The following is an 18602-nucleotide window of genomic DNA, read 5'->3' as shown; positions in this document are numbered from 1 at the left end:
CTCACTCCGTTGGTGGCTAACCCAGGACCACCTGTCCCAGGGAATGAGCTTCCGCAGACCAGAGTGGGTCATCGTCACGACCGACGCCAGTCTAGTGGGCTGGGGCGCGGTCTGGGACTCCCTGAAAGCTCAGGGGCTATGGTCTCGGGAAGAGTCTCTTCTCCCGATAAACATTCTGGAACTGAGAGCGATATTCAATGCTCTCAGGGCTTGGCCTCATCTAGCAAAGGCCAGATTCATAAGATTCCAATCAGACAACATGACGACTGTTGCTTACATCAATCATCAGGGGGGAACAAGGAGTTCCCTGGCGATGAGAGAAGTGACCAAAATTATAAAATGGGCGGAGGATCACTCCTGCCACCTATCTGCGATCCACATCCCAGGAGTGGAAAACTGGGAGGCGGATTATCTGAGTCGTCAGACATTCCATCCGGGGGAGTGGGAACTCCACCCGGAAATCTTTGCCCAGTTACTCAATTATGGGGCATTCCAGACAAGGATCTGATGGCGTCTCATCAGAACTTCAAGGTTCCTTGCTACGGGTCCAGATCCAGGGATCCCAAGGCGACTTTAGTGGATGCATTAGTAGCGCCTTGGACCTTCAACCTAGCTTATGTGTTTCCACCGTTTCCTCTCATTCCCAGGCTGGTAGCCAGGATCAAGCAGGAGAGGGCCTCTGTGATCTTGATAGCTCCTGCGTGGCCACGCAGGACTTGGTATGCAGATCTGGTGAGTATGTCATCGGGTCCATCATGGAAGCTACCTTTGAGACAGGATCTTCTAGTACAAGGTCCATTCAAACATCCAAATCTAGTTTCCCTTCACCTAACGGCTTGGAAATTGAACGCTTGATTTTATCTAAGCGTGGGTTTTCGGATTCTGTAATAGATACTCTGATACAAGCCAGAAAACCTGTAACTAGGAAGATTTACCATAAAATATGGAAAAGATATATCTGTTGGTGTGAATCCAAGGGATTCTCATGGAGTAAGATCAAAATTCCTAGGATCCTTTCCTTTCTCCAAGAAGGTTTGGATAAGGGATTATCAGCGAGTTCTCTAAAGGGACAGATTTCTGCTATATCTGTCTTATTACACAAACGACTGGCAGCTGTGCCTGATGTTCAAGCTTTTGGTCAGGCTTTGGTCAGGATCAAGCCTGTTTACAGGCCTTTGACTCCTCCCTGGAGTCTGAATTTAGTTCTTTCAGTTCTTCAAGGGGTTCCGTTTGAACCTCTACATTCCATAGATATCAAGATGTTATCTTGGAAAGTTCTGTTTTTGGTTGCTATTTCTTCTGCTAGAAGAGTTTCTGAGTTATCTGCTCTGCAGTGTGCTCCGCCCTATCTGGTGTTCCATTCAGATAAGGTTGTTTTGCGTACTAAACCTGGTTTCCTTCCAAAGGTTGTTTCCAACCAGGAAATAGTTGTACCTTCTTTGTGTCTGAAGCCAGTTTCAAAGAAGGAACGTTTGTTACACAATTTAGATGTAGTTCGTGCTTTAAAGTTCTATTTAGAAGCAACAAAGGATTTCAGACAAACGTCTTCTCTGTTTGTCGTTTATTCTGGCAAGAGGAGAGGTCAAAAAGCTACTGCTACCTCTCTTTCCTTTTGGCTGAAAAGCATCATGCGATTGGCTTACGAGACTGCCGGACGGCAGCCTCCTGAACGCATCACAGCTCACTCTACTAGGGCTGTGGCTTCCACATGGGCCTTCAAGAACGAGGCTTCTGTTGATCAGATATGTAAGGCAGCGACTTGGTCTTCCCTGCACACTTTTGCCAAATTCTACAAATTTGATACTTTTGCTACTTCGGAGGCTATTTTTGGGAGAAAGGTTTTGCAAGCCGTGGTGCCTTCCGTTTAGGCAACCTGATTGGCTCCCTCCCTTCATCCGTGTCCTAAAGCTTTGGTATTGGTTCCCATAAGTTATGGATGACGCCGTGGACCGGACACACCAATGTTGGAGAAAACAGAATTTATGCTTACCTGATAAATTACTTTCTCCAACGGTGTGTCCGGTCCACGGCCCGCCCTGGTTTTTTTAATCAGGTTTGATGAATTGCTTTCTTTAACTACAGTCACCACGGCACCCTATAGTTTCTCCTTTTTTTTCTCCTGTCCGTCGGTCGAATGACTGGGGTGGGCGGAGCCTAGGAGGGACTATATGGACAGCTTTTGCTGTGCTCTTTGCCATTTCCTGTTGGGGGAAGAGAATATTCCCACAAGTTATGGATGACGCCGTGGACCGGACACACCGTTGGAGAAAGTAATTTATCAGGTAAGCATAAATTCTGTTTTTATTAAGGAGGAAATCTGCTGTTTAAAAGATAGTCCAGCTTCAATCAGCACTCCGAGGTTTCATACCTTTGCTGAACTAACGAGCTATGTGTATGGAGGTTTTAGGTCTCATGACTGCAGCATCGGACACGATCCCCTTTGCTCGTTTTCACATGAGACCTATTCAGCTTTGTATGCTGGGCCAATGGTGCAGGGATTATACAAAGATATCACAATTAACATCCTTAAATCCCAATATTCAACTATCTCTGACTTGGTGGTTAGATCACCATTGTGTAATTCAAGGGGCCTCTTTTGTTAGTCCAACCTGGACTGTGATTACAACAGATGCAAGTCTTTCAGGTTGGGGAGCTGTCTGGGGATCTCTGACAGCACAGGGGGTTTGGAAATCTCAAGAGGCGAGATTACCAATCAATATTTTGGAACTCTGTGCGATTCTCAGAGCTCTTCAGTTTTGGCCTCTTCTGAAGAGAGAACCGTTTTTGTTTTCAGACAGACAATGTCACAACCGTGGCGTATGTCAATCATCAAGGTGGGACTCGCAGTCCTCAAGCTATGAAAGAAGTTTCTTGGATACTTACATGGGCGGAATCCAGCTCCTGTCTAATCTCTGCGGTTCATATCCCAGGTATAGACAATTGGGAAGCGGATTATCTCAGTCGCCAGACTTTACATCCGGGAGAATGGTCTCTTCACCCAGATGTGTTTTTTCAGATTGTTCAGATGTGGGGGCTTCCAGAAATAGATCTGATGGCTTCTCATCTAAGCAGGAAACTTAGATATCTGTCCAGGTCCAGGGATCCTCAGCCGGAAGCAGTGGATGCGTTGTCACTTCCTTGGAATTATCAACCTGCTTATGTCTTTCCGCCTCTAGTTCTTCTTCCAAGAGTGATTTCCAAAATCAGAATGGAGCGTTCATTTGTACTGCTGGTGGCTCCAGCATGGCCACACAGGTTTTGGTATGCGGATCTTGTTCGGATGTCCAGTTGCCAACCTTGGCCACTTCCGTTAAGGCCAGACCTTCTATCTCAAGGCCCATTTTTCCATCAGGATCTCAAATAATTAAATTTGAAGGTATGGAGATTGAACGCCTAGTGCTTAGTCATAGAGGTTTCTCTGACTCAGTGATTAATACTATGTTGCAGGCTCGCAAATCTGTATCTAGAAAGATTTATTATCGAGTTTGGAAGACTTACATTTCATGGTGTTCTTCTCATAAATTTTCTTGGCATTCTTTTAGAATTCCTAGAATTTTACAGTTTCTTCAGGATGGTTTGGATAAGGGTTTGTCTGCAAGTTCCTTGAAAGGACAAATCTCTGCTCTTTCTGTTCTGTTCCACAGAAAAATTGCTAATCTTCCTGATATTCATTGTTTTGTACAGGCTTTGGTTCGTATCAAGGCTGTCATTAAATCAATCTCTCCTCCTTGGAGTCTTAATTTGGTTTTGAGGGCTTTACAGGCTCCTCCGTTTGAGCCTATGCATTCTCTGGACATTAAATTACTTTCTTGGAAAGTTTTGTTCCTTTTGGCCATCTTTTCTGCTAGAAGAGTTTCTGAATTATCTGCTCTTTCTTGTGAGTCTCCTTTTCTGATTTTTCATCAGGATAAGGCGGTTTTGCGGACTTCATTTAAATTTTTACCTAAAGTTGTGAATTCCAACAACATTGGTAGAGACATTGTTGTCCCTTCGTTGTATCCTAATCCTAAGAATTCTTTGGGGAGATCTTTACATTCTTTGGATGTGGTAAGAGCTTTGAAATATTATGTTGAAGCTACTAAAGATTTCAGAAAGACTTCTGTTATCTTTATATTTGTTATCTTTTCTGGTTCTAGGAAAGGTCAGAAGGCTTCTGCCATTTCTTTGGCATCTTGGTTAACGCTTTTGATTCATCATGCTTATTTGGAGTCGGGTAAATCCCCGCCTCAGAGGATTACGGCTCATTCTACTAGGTCAGTTTCTACTTCCTGGGCTTTTAAGAATGAAGCTTCTGTTGATCAGATTTGCAAAGCAGCAACTTGGTCTTCTTTGCATACTTTTACTAAATTCTACCATTTTGATGTTTTCTCTTCTTCAGAAGCAGTTTTTGGTAGAAAAGTACTTCAGGCAGCTGTTTCAGTTTGATTCTTCTGCTTATAATTTCAGTTTTTTTCATTATAAAGATTAAAACTTTTGATTTGGGTTGTGGATTCTTTTTTCAGCCGAATTGGCTGTCTTTAATTTTTATCCCTCCCTCTCTAGTGACTCTTGCATGGAGTTCCACATCTTGGGTATTTGCTATCCCATACGTCACTAGCTCATGGACTCTTGCCAATTACATGAAAGAAAACATAATTTATGTAAGAATTTACTTGATAAATTAATTTCTTTCATATTGGCAAGAGTCCATGAGGCCCACCCTTTTTATGGTGGTTATGATTTTTTTGTATAAAGCACAATTATTCAAATTCCTTGTTGATGCTTTCGCTCCTTTCTTATCACCCCACTTCTTGGCTATTCGTTAAACTGAATTGTGGGTGTGGTGGGGGTGTATTTATAGGCATTTTGAGGTTTGGGAAACTTTGCCCCTCCTGGTAGGAATGTATATCCCATACGTCACTAGCTCATGGACTCTTGCCAATATGAAAGAAATTAATTTATCAGGTAAATTGTTACATAAATTATGTTTTCCTACCTCAGAATAAAAATAATAGACCTAAGGGTTGCCAGAATTCCAATTTTTGTTCCTTTCGTAACTTTAAGGGACAGAAGTCTTCCTCTTCCAAGTCTTCTTGGAGGTCCAGTCAGCCTTGGAACAGGGGGAAGCAAGCTAAGAAGCCTTACATTGATTCTATATCAACATGAAGGGGCCGCCCTCGATCCTGTAGGGGATCAAGTGGGGGGCAGGCTTTCTTTTTTTCAGCAGGCTTGGATACGCGATGTTCCAGGACCTTGGGCCATAGATATAGTATCCCACAGTTACAAAATAGGTTTCAAATGTTGTCCTCCAAGGGGCAGGGGTCACCTGTCAAGTTTGTCTGTGAATCCGATAAAGAGAGAGGCCTTCTTCAACTGCATTTCTGGGAATGATTGTTCCAGTTCCTCTAGAGGAACAGGGTCTAGGATTCTATTCAAATCTATTTGTAGTTCCCAGGAAGGAGGGCACTTTTCGTCACATTCAGGGTTCCGTCCTTCAAGATGGAGATCATCCGTTCTATTCTACCTCTGGTCCAAAAGGGTTAGTTCATGACAACCATAGATCTGAAGGACGTTTATCTTCATGTTCCTAGTCACAAATATTTCCAGTTTGTTGCCCTACTTTTTGGCCTTGCTACAGCACCCAAAATTTTTACACAGGTTCTGGGGGCTCTTCTGGCAGTGGTGAGGTCCCAGGGTATTGCTGTTGTGCCTTATCTAGACGACATTCTAGTTCAAATAGATGTCTTTTCTACGTTCCCACGGGTGGAAAGTGAATCTGGGAAAGAGTTCCCTTGTTCCAGATACAAGGGTTTGTTACTTGGGAACAATCATAAATTCCCTGTCCATGAAGATCTTTCTGACGGACGTCAGAAATTCCAAGCTTCATGTTTCTTGCCTCTCTCTCTAGTCTGCTATTCGTCCATCTGTTGCAAAATGCATGGAGGCGACTGGACTGATGGTTGCCTCCATAGACATCATTCCTTTTGCTTGGTTCTGTCTAAAACCTCTGCAGATATGCATTCTCAATCACTTCCCTTATTTCACTCTTAGGGTCCCTGTACTAACGCTCTTGCAGACTTTTTATTCTGAGTCATTCATAATCAGTATAATTATTAATGAAGTACGCAGCTAGATGCTGGCAGCCTCAACAGCAGCTTAAGGGCTTAGGCCTTTCTCAGGTCTGGGGCTATCCTCCTGTTTTACGCGGTACAATGGTATGGCCGTTTTTTATTTATTATTATTATTCCAGCGAGGGGCATCTGAACTAGTATTGGGGTTTCACGTTAAACCGCCATTTGACCGCAAAGATTTATTCAGTAAGCGGCTGGGGGACGTCCTGTAGTTCTTACCCTTCACTCTGGGGTTACGCTATGGGACCTGAACCACTGTAGAGTTCCCACTACTTAATATTTTGGCATAAGTTTATATGGCGGTTTTCAGGTGGGGGGGCTGAAGACGCCCCGCAGTAATCTGGCTACTCGCCATTTCTTTGGGAGTTTTTTAAGACCGGTGGTGGTTCTCTTTTTTTTACTGTAATTATTAGAGGGTCCCCTAGTATGCTCCTATGTATTTACAATCTTTATTTGGTATTGAGACTGAAACCGGTTGCAGTGGGGTTAATTTTCGCCCCACAGGTTTGTTTTTGTTTTTTTGTTTTTTTTGGGGGGGGGGGGGGTTTGCCAACTCCATTGTCGGATATGAAGTGTTTCCTAGCCCATATCGTTTTGTGCACTTCTATGTATTTCATTTTGCATGACTACTTTATGCAGTTCATTTTAAATTTGCCAGGCGATATTGCACTGCTGAGGAATGCTTTCCACTGTGGAGTAGCTAATTGGAGTGTTAATGTAGTGTTCTAAATGCACTTGCAAGATTTTAAGACTAAATAGGTCGCTTGATTTGGCAATATCTTAAGTTGACTTTTAAATTTCAAATGTATTGTGTATAAAAGTCTTATAGGTCTCTAAGAAAAATGGGATCAGCTTGTCCTCATTTTTATTTTTCTGCTTTTGTATTTTTAAATGCATTTTGATTATGAAACTCTTGGTAGTGTATGCCATCTAGTGGCAATTTTTGGTATATGATCTATCACATACTTAATGTGTTTCATCTGCATTCAATCTCTTCAGGATTTAATTACACATGTACTAGGTGTTTATCATGCTGATGGTAGCATGAAAACTCTTAGCTTACTAGTGCCCTCAATCATAATTTACATTTTTAATTTATCATTTGTTTACCCTGTATGATACAGGGTCTCTGTATTAATCTATCTCATATGAGGAACATTTTAATATTCTGTTTTAAGCATGGGGACTTATTTTTCATGTGTGTGTTTTTTCATGCTATATTTATTTCTATATTTTTATATAGACATATATTATTCTACAATTGTTTTGTCTGACATGTATGTTTTCATGTATCATACTCCAGTTTTCTTTGTTTTTTCTGGGATTAATTTATTCTCCAGTTAAGCTTTGTTAGCGCAGTAGGTAGCATATCAGTCTCATAATCTGAAGGTCGTGAGTTCAGGCCTCTCAGGGGCATTTGCTCTTTCAAAAGACAATTTTCATTTTTCCTATGTTTTTATTAAATTACACTCGGACAGAGCAGCAGGCTGAGATAGTTTCAGTAGCTGAAGTTTCAGGATTGTTCCTGGACATTGCGATGACAGTTCCCCGTCCTCAAGGGTGAGCCCCCTTAGCCTTTAAGAATAATCTCCTCCTTGGAGATGCTTGCTTTTGTCTCTTGAATTTGAATCTATTGCATTTGATTATCGTCAAATTTGCTTAGTTCTTTTGGTAGTCTTTGTTGAAAGCTAAACCTAGGTAGGCTCATATGCAAATTTCTAAGCCCTGGAAGGCCGTCTCTTGTCTCAGGGCATTTAAATAGTTTTGTACAGCTAGACAGTGCTTATTCATGTGTGCCATATAGAAAACATTGCGCTCACTCCCATGGAGTTACCTATGAATCAGCACTGATTGGCTAAAATGCAAGTCTGTTAAAAGAACTGAAATATGGGTGCAGTCTGCAGAGGCTTAGATACAAGGTAATTATAGAGGTAAAAAGTATATTAATATAGCTGTGTTGGTTTATGCAAAACTGGGGAATGGGTAATAAAGGGATTATCTATATTTTTAAACAATAAAAATTCTGGAGTAGTACCTTTTAAGACGATACTAAGAACTCAGGGATTTCAAGATCCAAAGCTGGTTTAGAAAAAACGGTATATGTTGGATATAATTTTCAGGCCCAAGTCTAGGGCTCCTGAAACGTTTCTGATATCATTTCTAAGGAATGGGATAAACCTGGAGTACCGTTTACTACTTCTCCAAAGTTTAATTTTGTACCAGTTTGAAACTATGGGGTGCTATTCCCAATGTGGATGGTGCTATCTCTGGAAGACAGTATTTCTTTCAGGGACCCTGTGTACAGGAAGCTTGAGGGTTACCTTAGGAAGGCTTTCTTACAAGGGGATTTGCTTTTTCAACCTGCAGTAAGTATTGCTGCAGTTTCAGGTGCTGCAGCATTCTGGTGTAACTCTATCTTATCTGGTCTCAGTAGAATCCTCCTGAGGAGATTCAGGATCATATTTGATTTGTGGCACGATTATTCTGGTCATTTGCATTAATGCCCAAAAAACAGCCTTGGCTGTCTTGTCTAGACGGGCTCTTTGGCTTGGTCTGCTGACATGGTATCCAACTCTAGACTGCTGTCTTTAGCTTTCAAGGGTAAAAACCTTTTTGGGTCTGGCTTGAATTCAAACAGTATAAGAAATCTAGTCCTAAGGGTAAATCTGGTGGACGTTTTTATTCTTTTTGCCAGGACGCCAGTCTGGAACACATACAAGCAGCCCAAGAAGTCTTCCAATTATTCCAAGATGGCATTTGGACTACTGGGCAGACTGTCTTTTTACAGGAGGCATGGGCTTGGTATGTTCAGGACCCTTTGGTGCTGGCAATTGTTTCTCAGGTGTACAGAATTGGATTTGGATCTCGGCCTCCACAAAGGAGTTTTATTCTGTCTCATATTTTCAAAAGGCCAGAAAAGAGAAGGGCTTTTCTTCTATGCATAAAGTATCTGAAGGACATGGGTGGTCATTGTCCAAGTCCCATTAGAGGATTCCCAAAAATAAAAGGAACATTCAGACCTATATTGGATCTCAAGATACCAAACAAGTTTCTAAAAGGTTAATCTTTCAAGTTTGAAACTATCAGGTCAGTTCTTCCCTTGGTGCTTCAGGGTCAGTTCCTGACAACAGTAGACCAGAAGGATCTGTATCTTCACATCCCAATTCACTGGGATCATTATCAGTTCCTACACTTTGCTTTTCTAAACAGGCACTACCAATTTACTGCACTACTATTTGATTTAGTTACTGCTCCCAGAATTTTTACAAATGTTCTGGAAGCTCTTCTTTCAGTGATTCTGTGCTCAGGGACTAGAGGTGGCTCCGTACCTGGACGATATCTTAGTTCATACATCATCTTTACCTTTAGGGACTGCTCACATGAGAGGTAATTCTGATTACTTTGCAGTCATGTTTGGAAGGTCAATGTTGCGAAGAGTTCTTTCGTACCTCGAACAAGAGTGTTTTTTGGGAGTGATCATAGACTTTGTGACTAGTAAACTTTGCCTTACAGATCAACACAGGTTCAAGCTTCAATCAACTTGTCCGAACCTCCAGTTTCTACCTTTTCCTTCAGTAGCCTAGTGTATTGAGGTTGTGGACCTCATGGTGGCAGCATCAGACAACATGCGATTTGTACAGTTTCCTATGTAACCTCTTTAGCTGTGCACGCTCAGACAGTGGAATGAAGACCACTCCGATCTTTCTCAGTTGGTACACGTAGACCCTCCCACAAGACAGTCTCTTTCTTGGTTGGCGTCTCCAGGTCTGGTATCTCAGGGCATGAGGTTCCACCACCTAATATGGGAAATAATTACTACAAACACTAGCCTGTCGGGTTGGGGAGCAGTATGTGGTCTTCAGAAGGCTCAAGGTGTTTGGTTGCCTCAGAAATCGATTTTACCAATCAATGTTTTGGAACTCAGAGCAATTTTCAATGCCTTACTGGCATGGCCCTTGCTTTGCTCAATTCTCTTTATCTGTTTTCAATCTGAAAACATAACTACGGGTACCGTACATTAATAATCTAGCAATGCAGGAAGTGTCTCGCATTCCGAACTGGGCAGGGGAACATCAGTGCTCCATCTCGGCCATTCACATTCCTGGAGTGGAGAACTGGGAGTCAGATTATCTGAGCCGCTAAACAATCCACTCAGGGGAATGGTCTCTCAACCAGCAGATTTTTGATCAGATCAGTTAATAGATCAGTAAGTTTCTCTGGACAAAGAACTAATAGCATATGGTCTGAATCACAAGCTCCCAAGGTACGGGTCGAGTTCAAGGGACCTCCAGGCGGATTTGATAGACGCTTTAGCAGATCTTTGGCAGTATCAAGTATCGGTTTCCCTCAATTCCTCCATTCGAACTGATGCATTAGTTGGCTGTCGAGATGTTATCATGGAAGGTGTTGTTCTTGCTGGCTATTTCCTTAGTTTGCAGAGTCTCTGAATTGTCAGCTTTCTTGTGATCCACCTTATTTGGCGTTTCATCCGAATAAGGCTGTTTTGCAGACTAGGTCCAGTTTTCTACCAAAGGTAGTGTTGGTGAAAAATATTAATCAAGAAATTGTTGTTCCTTTATGTCCTAAACCTAGTTCTTCTAAAGAGAAACTGTTGCACAATTTAGATGTTGTCAGGGCTCTGTAGTGCTTTCTTCAAGCGACTGAGGAATTTTGTCAATCTTCCAGTCTGTTTGTCCTGTTTTCTGGTAAACATATGGGTCAGAAGGCGGCTACTGCAGTATCTTTGGCTTTTTGGTTAACTAGTTTGATCCACACAGCTTACTTGGAGGCGAGAAGACAACAACCCCCTCCCAGCTTTACTGCTTATTCCACTCGCTCTGTTTCTACTTCCTGGGCCTTAAAGAATGAGGCTTCTGTAGAACAAATATGCAAGACTTGGTTTTCTTTGCATACCTTAACCATGTTTTAGCATTTCAATGTTTTTGCCTCGGCGGAGGCAGCATTTGGCAGGAAAGTAATTCAGACAGTGGTTTCTAGTAAAAAGGTGACTGCCTTACCTATTATCCCACCTAGATTTTAGTGGACTCCACAGCTTGGCTATTGGTTCCCAAAAGTAAGGTCTCGTAGACTCTCACTAACATTAGAAAGAAAACAAAGTGTATTCTTCCTTTATAAATTCCTTTCTTGATAGTGTCCACGAACCCGCACAATTTTTAAAAAAAAAATGTTTTTCCTGGTGGCGGCACCTCCTTTACCCTAATATCTTTCTTACTTTTTTAGCTATCAGCGGCTATACATACTATTGGGAGGGAAGGGGAAGTAGGAGGGATACTTAAAGGGACAGTCAACACCATTTTTGTTCTTTAAAAAGAAAGTTAATCTCTTTTTTTACCCATTGCCCAGTTTTGCATAACCAACACAATAATAATAATACACGTTTTACCAATGTATTGCCTTGTATCTAAGCATCTGCAGACTGCCCCCTTATTTAAGTTCTTTTGAAAGACTTGCATTTTAGCCAACCAGTGCTCCCTCCTAGGTCACTTCATGAGCATGAGCTCAATGTTATCTATATGAAACACATGAACTAATGCCTTCTAGTGGTCAGAATGCATTCAGATTAGAGACAGTCTTCAAGGTCTAAGAAATCAGCATATGAACCTCATAGGTTTTGCTTTCAACTAAGAATACCTAGAGAACAAAGCAAAATTGGTGATAAAAGTAAATTGGGAAGTTGTTAGGCTTTTTTTGGACTTGACTGTCCCTTTAAAGCTCTGATGTAGGGTGCCTTTGTCGCCTCCTGGTGGCAGGTGATGTAATTCCCAAGAGTAAGGTCTTGTGGTCTCTCACTACCAAGAAAAGAAAGGAAATTATCAGTTAAGAATACATTTTTTGTGTGTGTATGGACACAAACGTACTCAGCATTTGGTAGAAATGTACTCTGGTTGTGGGAAACGTATTTTTCTTTTTTTACCTACTTTTCCTATGATTCTGCTTATGCACTGGCCTTCCCATACTTACTAATTAATCTGTTTCTTTACATTTGAAGCAGAAGAGGAGCTGTCACTTTATATATATATATATATATATATATATATATATATATATATATATATATATATATATATATATATATATATATATAGTTTTTTGGGGTTTTTTTTTTAATATATAAATACTTGTAAAACCCTCTTCTCCCTTTCCAAAAAGGCGGCTCTTTGTCTATACATGAGCTGATCAAGCAGGAAGAGTGATAGGGTTATATGCAAGGGGGGGGGGGTCTGCATCAGCACCCCTTGGATTTTCTTCCCCACCTGGAGTACAAACTGCAGTAAAAAAAGACAATTCAATATCTGTTTCTTTTATCTATATCAAAATATTTTTTTCCCACCCTGAGGAAGGGGGAAAGGCCCCCAAAAACGTTCACAAAATTGTATAAATCCAGTGAGTGCATTTGTGGTGGACTTTAATATTGATTTGGGATTGCACCCTGGTACTTTCTTTTTGCTGGGTAGTGATAGCGCACCTCACGGTTAAAATATATATATATATATATATATATATATATATATATATATATATATATATATATATATATATATATATAAATTTTACTTTAAAAATCCAGTGAGTGCTGACTGATTAATTCTACTATGTGTGTTTGTGTGTGTGTGTGTATATATATGTGTATGTATATATATATATATATATATATATATATATATATATATATATATATATATATATACACACCAGAGGGCGCTACTAAGTCCTAAGCTGACCATGTACTTAATAGAACATGTACTAAAAAAGTTAAAATCCCATTAAAATTTAAATATACATAATTGGAATGGAAGGTGGCACCTCATTAGGTAAAATATATCACAATAAATGAGTCCCCAATACAAAAGCTAGGACAAACAGTCTGTTGGAATAAATGTTATAGTCCAATGTAATCCCAGCCGACAACGATGGGCTCTCAGTGATCAGGAAACTATTCCCTTCTTCAAAAAGCGGCAGGCAGATCTGTATGGGTTGAGAACAAACAAAAGCGACCAATGTGTGTATCCACAGCAATAATGCCCAAATATGCAGCAATATTCTATACCCAAGGTACTCTCACTCTTGCCGAGCACACCAATGTGCTTGTGGAAACAGACTGGTTGTCAGAGCAAACCAGCTTGCTCTCTCCGGTAAACACTCTCCTCGCAGCGGTCAGATGATAACAGGCTTACTGGCTCTTCCACAGCGGTATGGTAATGAGACACTCACTTGTCAAAGAATTGCAAACAATGATATAAAAACAAATCCTTTAACCCCTTAATGACCGGACCCTTTTTCAGTTTTCTTACCCTTAATGACAATGGCTATTTTTAAATTTCTGCAGTGTTTGTGTTTAGCTGTAATTTTCCTCTTACTCATTTACTGTACCCACACATATATAACGTTTTTCTCGCCATTAAATGGACTTTCTAAAGATACCATTTCTTTCATCATATCTTATAATTTAATATATAAAATATGAGGAAAAAATGGAAAAAAACACACTTTTTCTAACTTTGACCTCCAAAATCTGTTACACATCTACAACCACCAAAAAACACCCATGCTAAATAGTTTCTAAATTTTGTCCTGAGTTTAGAAATACCCAATGGTTACATGTTGTTTGCTTTTTTTGCAAGTTATAGGGCAATAAGTACAAGTAGAACTTTGCTATTTCCAAACCACTTTTTTTCAAAATTAGCGCTAGTTACATTGGAACACTGATATCTGTCCGGAATCCCTGAATATCCCTTGACATGTATATATTTTTTTTTTAGAAGACAACCCAAAGTATTGATTTATGCCCATTTTGGTATATTTCATGCCACCATTTCACTGCCAAATGCGAGCAAATAAAAAAAATTGTTCACTTTTTCACAAATTTTGTCACAAACTTTAGGTTTCTCACTGAAATTATTTACAAACAGTTTGTGCAATTATGGCACAAATGGTTGTAAATGCTTCTCTGGGATCCCCTTTGTTCAGAAATAGCAGACATATATGGCTTTGGCGTTGCTTTTTGGTAATTAGAAGGCTGCTAAATGCAGCTGCGCACCACACGTGTATTATGCCCAGCAGTGAAGGGGTTAATTAGGGATCTTGTAGGGACCTTGAAGGGTTAATTTTAGCTTTAGTGTAGTGTAGTAGACAACCCAAAGTATTGATCTAGGCCCATTTTGGTATATTTCATGCCACCATTTCACCGCCAAATGCGAGCAAATAAAAAAAAAAAAGTGAAATTTTTCACAATTTTAGGTTTCTCACTTAAATTATTTACAAACAGCTTGTGCAATTATGGCACAAATGGTTGTAAATGCTTCTCTGGGATCTCCTTTGTTCAGAAATAGCAGACATATATGGCTTTGGCGTTGCTTTTTGGCAATTAGGAGGCCGCTAAATGCTGCTGCGCACCACACTTGTATTAAGCCCAGCAGTGAAGGGGTTAATTAGGTAGCTTGTAGAGAGCTTGCAGGGTTAATTTTAGCTTTAGTGTAGAGATTAGCCTCCCACCTGACACATCCCACCCCCTGATCCCTCCCAGACAGCTCTCTTCCCTCCCCCACCCCACAATTGTCCCCGCCATCTTAAGTACTGGCAGAAAGTCTGCCAGTACTAAAATAAAAGGTGTTGTTGTTTTTTTTTTTTGTTTTTTTTGTTTTTTTTTAATTATTCAGCTGTGATGGACCCCTGCCTTAACCCCCAACCTCCCTGATTCCCCCCAAACACCTCTCTAACCCTCCCCACCTACCTATTTGCCACCATCTTGGGTACTGGCACCTGTCTGCCAGTACCCAGTTTTCCCCAAAAAATAAAGTGTTTTTTTTTATTTTTAAATGTTTTTTTTTCATTTTTTCTGTAGTGTAGCTGCCCCCCCCCAGTACCCCCACCCCCCTAACCCTACCAGATCCTATTATTATTATTATTTTTTTTACAGTTTGCTGCCCCCCCTCCCTCTTAACAAAATTCATTGGTGGCAGTGTTTGCTGCGCGCTCGCGCACACACACACACGCGCGCTCGCACGCAGGCCCCCCCTCCGCACGCTCCCGGCATCCGGCGTGCACAATGCACTTGTAGGAACCGGATGCCGGGTAGCGATGGGCCGCCCACCCTCCTTCCTTGTAAGCTCCCACCCACCAACGAATGGCCCCATCGCTACCGGTGCAGAGAGGGCCACAGAGTGGCTCTCTCTGTATCGGATGCTTTTTAAAGGGTATTGCAGGATGCCTCAATATCGAGGCATCACTGCAATACCCTGAGAGCTGCTGGAAGCGATTGCGATCGCTTCCAGCACTCTCATAGACAACTGACGTACCAGGTACGTCCATTGTCACTAACTGCTAGTTTTTGCAGGACGTACCTGGTACGTCAGTTGTCATTAAGGGGTTAATCATTGATAAAACAAAAAGTCCTTATGATACAAGTGAGTAAACAAAGTGAATAAGTTATATTTGCTACGCGTTTCTCAGCTCACTTGGCCGTTTCCTCAGGCATAATTAAACAAGCTTTTAAACGGCTATATATTGCCGCTCATTACCAAACCAATAGTTATTCCCTCCCCCTTCCTTTGCTGGGGGTGTGTAAAATCGAACCAATAGCTACCTGTTCTCCTCAGGCTTATACATAACTAACATAGCTGTGTTATCCTATTGACAATAAAAGTATAATATCTCATGAATTGATCAATGTCCCTGTATTAAACTCCGAACAAACAAAAATGCAGTACATACTAACCTATTTTTGTTTTTCATTTTGTTTCAGTATAATAAATGGATTTGCCTTACCGCTAAAAGAAGAGCACAAAATATTCTTATTGAAGGTGTTATTACCTTTACACAAAGTGAAATCACTCAGTGTCTACCATCCACAGGTAACTGAATCCACATGTTATTCATAATGGTTTGGAATTTTAGGTTGTTTTGAATGTAATATTCTTATAGGCATGTAAGTTTGTTAGCTACAGGTTTTTTTTTTTTTGGTTTGTTTCATCATATCATTATTAAACAAATACAGAAAAGAAGGAAAAAACAGCGCTATCTATCCCTATTTTATCAATAGGCGTAAATAATGTCAGTGAATTATTTTTAAAACGGTACTTGTCGATCCAAAGATGGGGTGATTATAATATTCGGAATTTCCACACGTGACGTTGCAATTCCAATGTATGTCAAGAAAAAGAGAATAGGATCCAGCCCAAAAGACGTGTCTTGTGAAGATAGAGGGTTTCTTCCTCGAGCTTGCTGCCTTTTCCAAAAGCGTTTCTCTGCGAAAGCGCTGGATAGTTGCTGAATAAAAGGTTTAAAAAGGGGGCGGAGCTAGCTTAGAAGCTGAGCGGTCGTACTTTTCTACAGCTCCTGAGATATCCACATATAACTTTATCCGACCGCTCGGCATGATATACCACCAACAACTGGCATGTTAGAGTCACCAGGGAGTCCTGCCAACAAACCCGGACTTTGGAGGAGTCCTAGGAGGAAACGAGAGCTCCAATATCTTCGTGCTGCTCTCAGCAGGGAAGACACAGTAGCAGCCATATTTAGACATGTGTGAGCACATTGGATCACGAATTAAGGAGCTGACTGCCGCTCGTGCAGGGAGGATAACTTTACTTTAGGCGGCGACATAGAGCCGCTTGTACAGGCTGCACAATTTTACCTGCTTAGGCCATAAGTCTGGACTCCTGTGCTGGACAATACAAAGTATTTTTATTGAGGCCTATATCCTGGATCCGACCAGAGGGGAGACACTAAGGCAACGGCACCTTACTCATCAGACCACATTTACATCTGGGGACACCTGCAAATCTAAGCTACAGTACCTGTATCGCATAGACCTTCACATCATGGAGTTAGAAATCTCTCTCCTGGGAGCGCTGTGTGCTCGGCTTGACAAATACCAGGTGGACCTAGTGGACACGCTACAAAGCACACCTACTTCCTCCTCCATTACAGCTCAAATTGCGGTCTCGCAAGCTATCAGCTCCGATTCCTTGCCTGAAGTCCTGGATGAGCTCTACTATAGACCTCTTGCCATGGGTTGTACAACTTCAGCGAAGTACATCCCACAAAGAGGGTATGAGCCTAACTAAACCCCGGAGTACTTGGTTCTAGAAATCATAGTAGGCCTGCAACCCGAGCACATCGCAGACTTATCCATAAGCTGTGAGATGCAGCAAAAGGTTACAAGACCTTATAACTCTCAAACTCCTCTTAAAAATTGCATCAGAAGCCTATGTTCTAAGAAGGAGAGAGCTAACCGGAAGGCTACACAGAACAAACTACAACAAAGAATACAGCCACTATCACACCATAATTGGGCCCTGTGAAACCCGACAATCACAGAACTGACACCACATTGCCTTGGGACTAACAGAGGGACACCCCAAATAATTGAGGAACACTGACTCCATGTTTCATCAAGACTCAGAGGAGACATACATACACGTCAGGAAAACAGTAGTTGGGTAAAACATCCCGGTCCCCTAGACAGTGTTTATGCAACTAGGGGTTGTGTTTATATCGTCTAGCTACATTACCCTCACTGTTGGACTTTACTAGATCTTTATCTTGAAACAGATGGCACCCCATATGCTGATCTAATATTCTGGAATAGGGGAATCATGCTCTGTTTCATGAGCCTAACAAATATTCTCATGTTATGCTTACTACACCTAGCATTAGCCTAATTTCTCCAACATAGGTGTGTCCGGTCCACGGCGTCATCCTTACTTGTGGGATATTCTCTTCCCCAACAGGAAATGGCAAAGAGCCCAGCAAAGCTGGTCACATGATCCCTCCTAGGCTCCGCCTACCCCAGTCATTCTCTTTGCCGTTGTACAGGCAACATCTCCACGGAGATGGCTTAGAGTTTTTTAGTGTTTAACTGTAGTTTTTATTATTCAATCAAGAGTTTGTTATTTTAAAATAGTGCTGGTATGTACTATTTACTCAGAAACAGAAAAGAGATGAAGATTTCTGTTTGTATGAGGAAAATGATTTTAGCACCGTAACTAAAATCCATGGCTGTTCCACACAGGACTGTTGAGAGCAATTAACTTCAGTTGGGGGAACAGTGTGCAGTCTCTTGCTGCTTGAGGTATGACACATTCTAACAAGACGATGTAATGCTGGAAGCTGTCATTTTTTCCCTATGGGATCCGGTAAGCCATGTTTATTACGATGGTAAATAAGGGCTTCACAAGGGCTTATTAAGATTGTAGACTTTTCTGGGCTAAATCGATTCAGTTTTAAAACATATTTAGCTTTGAGGAATCATTTTATCTGGGTTTATTGATATTATAATATCGGCAGGCACTGTATTAGACACCTTATTTCTCTGGGGCTTTCCCAAAGCATAAGCAGAGCCTCATTTTCGCGCCGGTGTGGCGCACTTGTTTTTGAGAGGCATGGCATGCAGTCGCATGTGAGAGGAGCTCTGATACTTAGAAAAGACTTTCTGAAGGCGTCATTTGGTATCGTATTCCCCTTTGG

The 18602-nt window shown here is 41.2% G+C and overlaps 1 protein-coding gene across 3 annotated transcripts in view; it reads left to right on the top strand.

Moving 5' to 3' along the window:
- Window positions 1-18602, top strand: part of PPP2R5C (protein phosphatase 2 regulatory subunit B'gamma) — a 488552-nt gene that overhangs the window by 272272 nt on the left and 197678 nt on the right. For all 3 annotated transcript variants that reach the window (XM_053697445.1, XM_053697446.1, XM_053697447.1), the window contains one exon: window positions 15874-15982. In XM_053697445.1, the coding sequence (XP_053553420.1) occupies window positions 15874-15982 (109 nt within the window). The remainder of the gene's footprint in view (window positions 1-15873; window positions 15983-18602) is intronic.

Source organism: Bombina bombina, chromosome 1 (genome assembly GCF_027579735.1).
Source record: "Bombina bombina isolate aBomBom1 chromosome 1, aBomBom1.pri, whole genome shotgun sequence".
Taxonomy (NCBI): domain Eukaryota; kingdom Metazoa; phylum Chordata; class Amphibia; order Anura; family Bombinatoridae; genus Bombina; species Bombina bombina.
This window is presented reverse-complemented; position numbering and strand designations above follow the sequence as displayed.